We start from the raw sequence: 13,559 nt of genomic DNA on the forward strand, positions 1-13,559 counted from the left end.
GGAACATCTGGCCTTAAGAAGAGGATAAAGCAAATTATGTAGCACCACATACAACTCAGACACATAATTAGAGATTGACAAGACTCAATAGGTCATATCTAGTCCATCTTCTTGACAGTGAAGGATTGATCCCTGCAGCATATTTGCTAGTGATTTGTCTAGTCTAGTTAGGCTCTGGTGACTTAGGGCTTGGCTACACTTGAGAGTTACAGCTAATTGAAAGAGCCCCGGGTGCACTAGCTCACTACCCATCCACACTGGCAAGGCACGTAGAGCACTCTGACTCTGCGGCTAGAGCGCTCCTGGTACTCCACCTTGGCGAGTGGAATAACGTTTTGTGCACCCTGGCTGGAGCGCCATGGCGCCAGTGTGCACCTGGTCTGTTAGTGCCCTCTGATTGGCCTCCAGAAGTGTCCCACAATGCCTGTTCTAGCCACTCTGGTCATCACTTTGAACTCTACTGCCCTGCCTCAGGTGACCAACTGTCAGACCTGCCCTTTAAATTCTCTGGGAATTTTGAAAATCCCCTTCCTGTTTGCTCAGCCAGGCGTGGAGTGCTCTCAGGGCATCTTTCCAGGTGACCATGCCTCCACGCACCAGGCAAGCCCCAGTATGGCACAGTGGCGAGGTGCTGGACCTCATCAGTGTTTGGGGGGAGGAAGCTGTCCAGTCCCAGCTGCGCTCCAGCCGTAGGAATTACGATACCTTTGGGCAGATATCAAGGGACATAATGGAAAGGGGCCATGACCGGGATGCAGTGCAGGAGTAAAGTGAAGGAGCTGCGGAATGCCTACCACAAAGTCCATGATGCAAACAGCCGCTCCGGTACTGCCCCTGCTACCTGCTGTTTCTACAAAGAGCTGGAAGCCATATTTGGGGGCGACCCCACCTCCACTCCGAGTACCACCATGGACACCTCAGAGCCCAACTCAACAAGACAGGAGGAGGAGTAGGAGCAGCAAAGTGGGAGCGAGGGTGCTGAGGCGGAGGAAGACAGCCTGGAATTCCCAGATGCACGCAGCCAGGAGCTGTTCTCAGACCAGGAGGAAGGTAGCCAGTCATGGCAGCCGGTGCTCGGGGAAGGACAAAAACCAGAGGAGGTTCCTGGTAAGTGGCTTTTATTTTGGGAAGGAAGTTGGGGTGCAGGCTATTGGGGTGAGGAGGGTTAGGGCTGCACGCATGTCTAGATGCAGAATAGGGCATTGGGGTGCTCTCTCACATCGTGGTAATCGGCCTCAGTGATCACTTCAAAGGTCTCATCCAGAACTTGGGCAATGCGCTTGCGCAGGTTTCTCGGGAGAGCCACTGTGGTCCTTGTCCCAGTAAAGCTAACTTCTCCACGCCACTGTGCCGTGAGGGGTGGGGGAACCATTGCTGCACACAAGCAAGCTGCATATGGGCCAGGGTGGAAGCCGCATTGTAGTAGAAGACCCTCCCTTGCTTCCCAGGTCACCCTCAGCAGCGAGATATCTTCCAGGACGAACTCCTGTGGAAAATGTGGGGACAGTGTTCAGTATAGGGGCCCCCTGCTGCTGTTGGCTCTCCCCAAGGCATAGAAACCCAGAGGACAGGACAGCCATGAAACAATCAGTCACGCCTGACCCTGTGCTTACTCATCATTTTTTTGCTCCCGTGGGTTATATGCGCTCGCTTTGGGCTGGGCAAATTATGCTATTGTGTAGACTGTGCTTCCCCTTAAGTACGGGGGAATCATTGCTCTGCCTGGTGTGAACAATGCTGCCAAATGTTAAGTGTTGCATTTTGCCTTTACAGATGCAACCTTGAGATCTCAGCCGTCCGTGTTATCACCGGCCGAAAGACTCCAAAGAATCAGAAAGAGGCCATGTAGAAGCAAGGAAGACATGTTGCATGAAGTAATGCAGTAATGAAAATCAAAAAGTGCAGGAGTGGCGGGACAGTGAAAGGAGGATCTGCCAGCAGAATGAGGAGCGCCAGGGCAGCTCTCCACCATCGGGGCAGCTCTCAATTTCGTGTCCTTGCTCCGCAAGGTGGGGGCGAGCGCCTCACACAGTCCCATGAAAGTGGCTTTTCTCCTCCGAAAGTTCTGCAGCCACTGCTCGTCATCCCAGACTTGCAAGACGATGTGATCCCACCACTCAGTGCTTGTTTCCCGAGCCCAAAAGCAGCGTCCCACCGTGGTGAGCATGTCCGTGAATGCCACGAGCAAACTCGTGACATATGTGTTACTCCAGTCAATATCATCATCGGAGCCCTCACTGTCACTTTGGATCATAAGGAATAACTCGACTGCCAAACTTGACGTGTTGGAAAGACTCATCAGCATCCTCCTCAGCAGTTCGGGCTCCATTCCTGCAGACTGAAAGGGAAGATGGAGCGCGCAGTACAAAAAACGTTGAAAGATGGTGCCAAACGTGGATGGAAGCAGAGGGATTGCTGGGATGCAAACCGATGCATCACGGGGCATTGGGACAGGACCCAAACTGCCCCGCATTCCCCTCCTCCTTCCCACAAGCCACAGCACCAGAATGGGAAGAGGTGCTCTGCGGGATGGCTGCCCATTATGCACCACTCCCAATGCCACTGCAAGTGCCGCAAATGTGGCCACGCCAGTGTGCTTGCAGCTGTCATTGTGGACAGACTGCAGCGCCTTCCCTACTGCGCTCTCCGAAGGTGGGTTTAACTCAAAGCGCTCTACATCTGCAAATGTAGCCATGCCCTAAGACGCTTTTGAAAATATACCCCAAAACTAAGGGCAGGTCTACACTTAAAACACTGTAGTGGTGCAGCTGTGCCGCTAGAGTGCTTCAATGAAGACACCACTAAACCAATAGGGGAGCTTCTTCCTTAGGTTTGAGAGTGGTAGCCGTGTTAGTCTGTATCAGCAAAAAGAACGAGGCGTACTTGTGACACCTTAGAGACTAACAAATTTATTTGAGCTTCAGCTTTCATGGACTAAAACCCAGTTCATCAGATGCATGCATTGGAAAATAGAGTAGGAAGATACATGTATACACAGAGAACATGAAAAAATGGGTGTTGCCATACCCACTATAATGAGAGCGATCAGTTAAGGTGAGCTATTATCAGCAGGAGGAAAAAAAAAAAACCTTTTGTATTGATAATCAGGATGGCCCATTTCCAACAAGAAGCTGTGAGTAACAGTAGGGGGGAAAATAAGCATGGGGAAATAGTTTTACTTTGTGTAATGACCCATCCACTCCCAGTCTTTATTCAAGCCTAATTTAATGGTGTCCAGCTTGCAAATTAATTCCAATTCAGCAGTTTCTCCTTGGAGTCTGTTTTTGAAGTTTTTATGTGGTAGTATTGTGACTTTTAGGTGTGTAATCGAGCGACCAGGGAGGTTGACATGTTCTCCAACTGGTTTTTGAATGTTATAATTCTTGATGTCTGATTTGTATCCATTTATTCTTTTACATAGAGACTGTCTGGTTTGGCCAATGTACATGGCAGAGGGGCATTGCTGGCACATATCACATTGGTAGATGTGCAGGTGAACGAGCCTCTGATAGTGTGGCTGATGTGATTAGGTCCTATGATGGTGTCCCCTGAATAGATATGTGGACAGAGTTGGCAACGCGCTTTGTTGCAAGGATAAGTTCCTGGGTTAGTGTTTTTGTTGTGGGTGTGTGGTCGCTGGTGAGTATTTGCTTCAGGTTGGGGGGCTGTTTGTAAGCAAGGACGGGCCTGTCTCCCAAGTTTGGTGAGAGTGAGGGATCATCCTTCAGAATAGCTTGTAGATCTTGATGTGCTGGAGAGGTTTTAGTTGGGCGCTGAAGGTGATGGCTAGTGGCGTTCTGCTACTTTCTTTGTTGGGCCTGTAGTAGGTAACTTCTGGGTACTCTTCTGGCTCTGTCAATCTGTTTCTTCACTTCAGCAGGTGGGTATTGTAGTTGTAAGAACGCTTGATAGAGATCTTGTAGGTGTTTGGTTCTCTGTGTATATATATATCTTCCTACTGTATTTTCCACTGCATGCATCCAATGAAGTGGGTTTTAGTCCACAAAAGCTTATGCTCAAATAAATGTGTTAGCCTCTAAGGTGCCACAAATACTCTTCTTCCTTAAGTGTAATTTAATCAACCTCTGCTAGGGTTGATACAAAGGGAGAAGCTCTTCGATCGGCATAGCACTGTCTACACTGGGGATTAGGTTGGTATAACTCCGTTGCTCAGGGGTGTGGATTTTTCACACTCTGAGCAACATAGTTATACCGATATTGAAATGACAATAAGTGGCTGCGCTAATGAAAACAGATGATGAGATGGTCTGTTCAAATTACTTATTGCTGCGTTATTCATAAAAAGCAGTTTATTCATCAGTAATTGGGCTTTAGAATGAGCTACTACTCTGAAAAGTAATTAACACTAGCATCAGTTTTGAGGGATAGCTCAGTGGTTTGAGCATTGGTCTGCTAAATCCAGGGTTGTGAGTTGAATCCTTGAGGGGGCCATTTAGAGATGGGGCAAAAATTGGGGATTGGTCCTGCTTTGAGCAGGAGGTTGGACTAGATGACCTCCTGAGGTCCCTTCCAACCCTGATATCCTATGATTCTATCTCATGCATTTGATGACAGAAAGGTGATGAAGTACAGGAGCAGTTGAAAAGTTTTTTATTGTAGTGTAGACCAGGCCTAAGTCCCATTAATGTTCCACAAGAGGCTCCTAAATGATTTGGGTGCTTTTGAATTTTTTACCTTTAATATCCTAAGCCAGTGGTGGGCAACCTGCGGCCCGCGGGCCACACGCTGCCTGTCAGGATAATCCGCTGGTGGGCCATGAGACAGTTTGTTTACATTGACCATCCGCAAGCATGGCCGCCAGTGGCTCCCAGTTCGTGGCTCCCAGTTCATCGTTCCCGGCCAATGGGAGCTGCGTGTCCCTGGACCACAGGAAGCAGGACTTCAGACTCCGGCCGCAGGATCACCCCTCCCCACGCCGCCCCGGCCCCTGCTGCCTCCTCCAACCCCAGCTGTACAGCCGGACCCCAGGCTCCAGCCCCTCACTCCCACCTTCCTCCATCACTCGACCACCACTGCCTCCTCTAGTCCCCCATCACCCCTGGCTCTCCTGCCTCCTAACCCACCTCCCCATCCAGCATTTTGTTTGTCCCCCAGCTTGCTGGGGATGAGTAAGTCTGCTGTGAAAAGTGATATTAACAAATATACAAATATCACTTTTCACAGTAGCAGACTTACTAGCTAGCAAGTCTAAAAAAAAAATAACAAAAAAAGCAAAACATACAAAGCACCTTATTTGTGTTTCTAGTCTGTTTAGGTGCAGTAAAGAATAGAGACAACTGTCCATTATTTTTATTATTAAGTCTGCAAAAAACTCTACATAAATAAATTACAATGATTTGGACATGTATATGTGCATATTTATTTGTTTTTTCCTAAAGATAATTAAGTATTTTAAGAAAAACTGTCAGAGAGGCCACTAGCAAGAGTTGGTGGCTACACTCTGAGGCCACCAAAAATTTTCTTGTGAGAATCCCCGATAGGTATTATTTTTGTTGATATAAATTTCTATTTAAAAAAAAAAATCTTGCTAAGCATTTTGTCTTCAGTGATATCTTGTGACAATGAGTTCCATGGGTTAATTGTACATTGTGTGAGAAAACTATTTTTTTTTATCAGTTTGAAATTTGTTTCCTTTCAGTTTCATTGTATGTTTCCTCTTCTTGCACTTTAGAAATAGTCAGTTGAAACTCCCATCTCATCTGGTACTTTGTATACCTATCATGACCCCTCTTACTTGCCTCCTCTTAAAGTAAACTAGACAAATATTTTCAATCTCATTTCAGAAAGTGTGCAAAGGGTAAGGTCTGTTATTTCAAACTTGGATGGAAATGTACAGTTGTTATTGCAGGAGTCTTTTCTCAAATTCATGCCATTAAAATGAAAATGGAAACTTTAGAGGTTTTCACAATGAAGTGTGGGTATATAAAATTTACCCTGAAGATTTATTTTAAAATCTGCTTTGTGATTTATTTGCATAACAGCATTAAGTTTCCCGAGGCCCATCCATTTGATTAAGTTTATCTGGCAATTGCAGGTAAAAAAGGAACAAGCAGGCCACTACATCACACCATACTTTAGTAGTTACAATCAATTGATACTGTGAGGTGACTGCTGATTAATTTGGAAGTGTAAGAACAGCTATAGATGTTTCCCAATTCCCATTTATCTTTGTAATGAGGAGAAAAGTAAGTGAGCAATATTAGAATGCTTCACATTGCAATATACAGCAGATAAAGTTATTTAATGTTACCTTTGCCAACAAGGGAAAGAGGGAGGGAAAAACCCTTTATTTTAATATCTATTTTACTCTGAGAAATTCTCAGCAGTGGAATAGTAGTTCTGTGCCAAGACTGTCCTGCAAACATCTCAGGGGATTTGGAAAATATTTGTCACCATTTAAAGGTGAGGAAATCCCCACCTACGGCATATCAGCCCGGACCCAAAGTCAGTGGAAAGACTCCCATTGATTTCAGTGGGTTTTGGATCAGGCACATAATACCCAGAGTAGATCCTGCTTCATGAAACCTCTCTTGGCAGCAGCCTCAGGAATCTGAGGGATTTTTTTCCTCTGTGTGTGTGTGTTAATTTAACCCACCCAAACAAGCTGTGACTCCAGTTCCTCTCTTTGTAGTCACAGCTCAGGGAGTTTACAGACCTGGGATTGAACTGAAAGTATGTGGGGCATTCCCAGGGCTGCCAGTAATAGGTAACCCATGGAATGGGCTCTAGCTTTGTTTATTGCAGGCTGATGTGACTATCTCTTCGTAGGGAAAGGGAATATTTTATTCCAATGTCAAAAATGACAAAGCCCCTTCTAGATAAACCCATCACTCTACCTGATTACTCCTCTTGTTTAATACAGACACCAGCAGAGGTGGGACAGGGCTAAATTCAGGATGCCTGATTAACCACTACACCTACAGCTTGGTATAGTCCTTTGCAGTACTATGAAGTGAGTGTAAAATGCAATGAACTCAGAATGGAAACATTTTACACCTACTCAGTAATGGTGCAAATAACTGTACAAGCTACAGGGCAAAGGTTCATTCTCCCCTGCCTCCAGTACCCTCCACCATCAGTTCCCTATTTATACTGCTTTCTGCTTTAATGGGTTTGCCTTTCTGCACTGTAATCCCCAGCCAAAGCCCATTGAAGTCAATGGGACCCATGTTTCCCCTTTCACAACTTTATTACTAATCCTCTTTACGCATTAGTGCCCAGGTTTTTGGAACAAACAACTTTAACACATGCTTATTTCCCCTTTAACAAAGTCAGCCAAAAAGCTACACTATGTTGGAGTGTCACTGCGGTATTGCATTGTCCCTTTCTATTCTTCTGGCCACTCTCCCTTCCTAACAGCCCCCTTTTATGGCCCGATTTTCAAAGGTGCTGAGCACCTACAGTTCTCACTGGTTTCAGCTAAAATTGGGGGTTCTCAGCACTTTTGAAATGCAGGCCCTCTTGGGAAGTGCTATGAAGCCACAGGTGGCTGCTGAGTGAGGTTTGCAGATCAAAGTCTCTAAAGGTTTATATGCACCTAGCAAAGTATCCAATGTTTACCTAAAAGTACAGAGGGGCCAGCGAGGTAGCTGTGACCTACTTTGTCACCCTGAAATGAGAAGCAGCTACAGGTTGATTTGTAAGGCAGGTTATTATTATGCACTAGAACTGGTGGAACAACTACTGTCTGCCCTTCATTAAGGCTGGTGTTTAGCTGCTCGACTTGACCTTAAGTGGCTGGACCTTGGTGGAGAAAGTTTGAATCCTTCTGTTGTTCGTTCTTGCCTCGCTCCCTCTTGGAGTCAAATCGCCTTTTCCCTTTGCTGATTGGTGCCTTGGCGGCTGGCAAGGCTGAAAGTTTAGCAAGTTCTGCAAATAACTTCACATCACAATAGAAAGTGGGTTGCTGTTTTTTTTTTTTCCCTTTTCCTGCTCATAAACGCCTCCTTGAAGATTGCAGCTGGGCAGGACTCCAAAGGTGCAGCAACAACAACAAACCAGTAGTTCAGAGTTAGCGAATTGCACAACTTCCAGCTCATCGCTACGCTCGGTGACTACTAACAAGCTGGAGGAGGTGAGCGGGGGGAAGAACACCCCAGCCTTGGTTTTGGACGCGTTGATGTCGTGCTTCGGCCGCTGGAGTGGCTATGGCTCCCTTTGGAAGGAATCTATTAAAGACCAGGCACAAAAGCAGGTAAAGAGGGAGTGTGTGGTCGCGCTGGGGCACTTGATGTGTCGTTTTGCAGTCACGTAACTTCTCGGGGGAGTGCACGTTGCTGGGAAAAGTTGACACCCCCCCGAAACTGTGACTTAGAAACTTTCCTAAGGGCTCGTGAGTCAGTTTAACGTGTTGGAGGGCTATTGATCCGCGTGTGCAAGAAGGGCTGCGTCTCCTTACTCCGATCTGTGCATATTTCACACCCGATGCCTAGTTTAAATCCCGGCCAACACTTTCAATAGGAAGGGCAAGCTCTAATTTAACAGATTCCCTAGCCTTGGGGGCCCTCGGTGCTCCCAGGCCAGCCAGGTGGTTTAAAATCTCGGGCACCTCGTTTGTAGCAGGCTGCAGATTAATAGGAGTGCAAAGGAATGATTGAAATCCGGATGTTAACGCTGCCATGCGTGGTGGTAGCTCATTGCAGCCAGGGTTACAGCGCCCCTTATCAAGGCTGAAAAAAAAAGTATCCGGCCCCTCTCTCGCACCAGGGCTTGCTTCTTGCTGCTGGAAGTTCAGAACCAGTGGGAGTTGAGTTGGTTAATTGAAAGCGGTGTGTTGCTGCATCGACTTTCAGGCTCTGCTGTGGGGATATCGGTCTCCCTCCTCCCCCCACTTCCCCCCGCACCAGCTTTTTCCGAAGTTTGCCTGGATGTAGGAACTGGGTCCTGAAAACTTCCAAGGATCCCTCCCGTTTCTTAACACGTCCCTTTAACTGTAAGTTTGCGGTGGGGACGGGGGGTAGCATGGTGACTCGAATCTGGTACGTGGAGAATTGAGCGGCTTTTAGTGTCCCTCTCCCGCGCCCTGAATTTGGGACCCTCTTTTTGCTAAGAAAACTGTTTCTGATCAGCTCAGGTTCGCTCCTGCGAGTTCTAAGCATACAGGTTGATTTTGGCGCCCCCCCCGAATCAGACTTGCTTCTACATGCCATCTGCATAGACTGGAAGGGGAACTAAGCTTGCACGGTATGGAATTATGTAATTATTTTAAGTGCTAATATGGCACTAAAGTCTTAAGTGCAAGTTTTCATGGAGAGCACATGCTATTTCAGTCTGGAGTTGCGAATGACTCTACAAATCTAGCTAATGCCATGCATAACTCGGTCACTAAAACGCCGGCTGTGAAAGCCTCTGTGGTTCTCTTTACTTCATGTTCTCCTGCATTTGGAATTTCGTTCATAGTGATGCTGATCCCTTCCTAGTGGGCAGGATTGGGCCCAAAATGTGACTGTATTTGTGGTTTCCTAACTTTATCTGAAGTAAGTTTATGGATTTTTTTTCTTTTTTGTTCATTGTTTCCATGCACAGTTATGCCAAAGATTTATACTGAGATTGTGCATACATTTTAGTGAATTATTAATTCCACAAATTAATGAAAGCAAATCACTCCATCAGCTTGGGCCTTCATTAACAATAGTATATTATTTTAGAATCACTAATAGCATGGGATACTGCCCACAAAAGTGTATGGGAACAGGACTATAGTTAGTATTTTTCATAAGGGAATTTCGACCTTCTGGAAAGGTTGATATATTATTTTAGACCAAACTAAATGTATATAAAATTACTGTATTTTCCTTATACTTAAAAAAAATTGTATTATATTGAAATCAATTAGCTGAATAAATACATATACCCAGAAATACCCCTCCCTTTCATTCAGCTGTGAATCTCTTTCTGATTTTAAATACACTCCTTATGCTAATTATGTCCATTTTTTTGCAGAATGAAGGTCAATATAGAAAGCGTTTTAGTGTGAATTACAATGAAAAGCTGAGGGGAATCTCCAAAAACTTGAGACAAGCTTTTCTTTTTCTTCCAGTTTCTCTCTGAAAATGGCATATCAATTCTGACTGGTACAGAGGTGGTGTTTTAATGGAAGATGAGGGAGAGGAGGAGGGGATGTAGAAGTCCTGTCCATGTATAATAAGGGTTGGGGTAGGGGAGAGAAGTGGTTCTTTTAAAAACTTCCCTAACTGCATTTTCAAACAGTGGAACCTAAGTGTATATGTCTAAACTTCTCTCTTAGAACAGATTTGTACTTGAGAATTCAAGGTTAACTCGTAGAGCTGGTAAATGGGTTCTGCCATCTTTGCCAGCTTATTTCAAACCTTACACTGAACTGAAAGTGCCATTCAAGCTTGACATTGGGAGGCAGTGTTATCTGGTGGTTAGGGCAGGATATACAGTGCATCTGGGCAGAGCTAGCGTAGGCTACAATTTCCAAAAGCATCTACATAACTTAGGAATCTTAGCCCAAGTGATTTTCAATGAGACTAAGTCTCCTAAGTGCCTATGGGCCATATTTTAAAAGATGAAGATAGGTACCTAGGAGAATTTTCAATAGCGTCTAGATGTTTAAATCACCTTGAATGAATTAGGCGCCTAAATGCCTTTAATATCTGGCCTTAAATGACTTTTGAAACTGAGCCTTAGGCTCGTAAGTCACGTAGGTACTTTTGAAAATTGCTGGCTCTGTCACTACCACATCCATCATTCCAGAATTCCTTGCCCACCTCATACCAAGAAAGATTCAGTCATATTTTCTCATTCATTGAGGCCGGTCCCCTTGATTTTTCAGAGCAAACTCAACTACCTCATAGATCTAGCATGCCATCTAATTTCACAAATTGTTTATTTTTAGACCAGGCATGGAGGTGAGGGTCCCTCGCCCTCATGCAGATCTCCTGCAAGTGCCAATCTATATTGCCAGGCGCAAACAGCCAGAGCAATATCTTTGGAGCTGTCTGCATAACTCAGCCATAATGGCCTTAAGTTTGCTACAACCATTTGTGTGTTTTATTTACATACACACACTGTTGCTTGCTGATTGGGCATTACTATTACAAATCCGTTATTTATATTTATTGCTTTTGCTCTTGCTTCATGAACATTTCCATGTCTATTGCTCATTTCTTAGCCCTGCACCGGTAGCCACTGAGTTCATGCAGGCAAAGCCACTCTGCTGATCAGATTTAGCCTGTTCTCTTTGCCCTGAGCGATGATCGGCTGTTCAGCATTGGGCTCTGATGTGGGAATGGAGGCAAGCCAAGCATGCAGTCCCTACTGAATGGCCCTTCCCAATTAATACCCAACTAGCCCCCGAGGACTCACTGCGGGGCAGGATAGCCAGTTAGGTCAAAGACTTAGTTTAAGCAATACCCATTTGGCACTGACTCTAGATCCCCACTGCCTCTCCTCTACTGGCTTCACACTGAACCTGTTCAGATCCTGATACCAACTGCTTATATTTTCCCCAGGTCTATAAGTCAGTGTGATGCAGTACATACTAAGCCTTGGTGAAGGGACACTCGAAATGCTCAGCATTTGGGTTTGGATTGGCTAAGAACTCAGTTCCAATGCTGATCTGAATTATCGCAACCTCATATAAACTGGGCTGGAAGTCTCATGAGAACATATACACAATGTCTGACACTTCCCTTCTTGGATGGGGTTACCATGAGAGCAGACTATCTTGTGCCATTTTGGCACCTCTTGTTCCAATCCCACCTGGACTCTGGAGTGTGTGTTTGGGGGCTTATTCAGAGCCTAAAATTGAATTCAGGTTCAGTTTTAGAAATGGGAAGATATTCAGGGTGGTGACATAGTATATTTTCCAAGTTAGTGTTGTCCATGACTACATGCAAGTTCTTTGAGGCAGGGGCTGTCTTTTTGTTTTGTGTTTGTACAGTGTCTAGTATAATGAGGTTCTGATCCAGGACCAGGCTCCTAGGCATTATGGTAATACAAATTAATATTAATGATGTTGCTCTGCCATCAGAGAAAGGATCTTCTTTTTGGCCCCAAGCTCACATGTTATAATTTATTTTCTGGTCCAACTTGTCTGCTTTGTCGCAAGAACCAATCTGGTTGCAAATATTTTGTAGTGATCCCTGTACATGGCTGCTTGCTTCACTTTCAGGAAGAGCTATATGTCTGGCAAAACACTAGCTTTATTTCTAAAGAGTTAATTATCTACTGTTCTGGGAGAGTAGACTGAAATTGCAGTGGAGTAAATGGAATGACTAATAGACTTGTGTGTAATACTACACCATCTGGAGGAAGAACAATACTTAAGCAAAGTTGAAACGAATCTGAAAGACCAGTATAATGTTCAGTGGGGGTGAGAAAACACTGCGGATGAAGAAAAATGTTTTCAATGGAACAAAAGACCAATCTTGTTGATAAAATTATTTTTATTGCACTGGTGAGAAATTAAGATTTCATGTGTATGAATGGGAAAAGGGGATCAACTGTGCTGCTGAACATGGAATGACTTCAGTATAGAGAAGTAGATTTTCAGTGGCGGGATGGATTTTAACTCTGTATCCTCCATAAAAGTCACATTAGTGACAGGGCTAAATCTCATAGAATGGTCTGAAAACGTATCCTCAGACCCTTTTGCCCAAGCTCCAACATTCTTAGTTTGTTTTCTTTGGATTTATATGTTGAATAATAATAAAATATGCAAAACAGATGGAAGTACTTTACAAACGTTATTATTTTAAAATAACCTGCAAACATTAAATAATAAATGCTGTACAAACATTTATTAATTCTTCAAACATCCTTGTATGGGAAGGAGGTGAGTACTAATTCATATTGATACTTCACTGATGAGGCAAAAGGTAAAGTGATTTGCCATAGACCACACAGCAAGTTAGTATCGGTACTGGAGTGTAGGACTTTCTGGTTCCCAGTCACATGTTCAAATGGCTGGACTGTTGTCACTATTTTTGTTGTTATTAAGGTAGTTCCTAGGAATCAATGAATGAATGAATGATCAGGGCCCCATAGTGCTAGATCCTGAATAGGCACATAATAAAGAAGACCATCCTTGCCACAGAAATTTTACAATCTAGGGGCCTTTGTTGAAGTCTGTCAGTATTAGACAGAATGCAACAGGTGGACAAAACAGACAAGTCTTGTATTGGAGTATGTATAGTTTTAAAAAAACAATAACATGTAAGTCTCAAGTAGGTAAGCAGCTGCAATACAGACAAATGCTGTACAGCATTCTCTGAATCCCTGTCAGCCCACCTCCTTTCTGACCTTGTTTGTCCCTGCTATTCCAGTCCTATGTCTCTGATGAGAAAAGACTGTCACAGGTTGGGCAAAATACTTGTCACAAAAATGTTGCTGATGACATTTGCCTTTCATCTTCTGGAAAACTGCAGAATTCCTGCACTTGTAAAGCATTGGAGAATTTTCACCCAATACTTTCTACTTTTGTGTATGTGAGATGTAGAAGTTAAGGCCAAGAAATATTCAGAAATGACTAGTGATTTTGGCTGCTCAACTTTTTGGGCGCCCAATCTGAG

At 44.5% G+C, this 13,559-nt stretch overlaps 1 protein-coding gene across 1 annotated transcript in view; it reads left to right on the forward strand.

The window, feature by feature from the left end:
- Positions 1-7,514: 7,514 nt before the first annotated feature.
- The window catches only part of RASSF9 (Ras association domain family member 9), a 39,054-nt gene continuing 33,009 nt past the window's right edge, over positions 7,515-13,559 (forward strand). Inside the window, exon 1 of the mRNA XM_007065057.4 lies at positions 7,515-8,215. Within this exon, the coding sequence (XP_007065119.3) occupies positions 8,169-8,215 (47 nt within the window). The 5' untranslated portion in view covers positions 7,515-8,168. The remainder of the gene's footprint in view (positions 8,216-13,559) is intronic.

The sequence above is a fragment of the Chelonia mydas genome, chromosome 1 (genome assembly GCF_015237465.2).
Source record: "Chelonia mydas isolate rCheMyd1 chromosome 1, rCheMyd1.pri.v2, whole genome shotgun sequence".
In the NCBI taxonomy this organism is placed as follows: Eukaryota; Metazoa; Chordata; order Testudines; family Cheloniidae; genus Chelonia; species Chelonia mydas.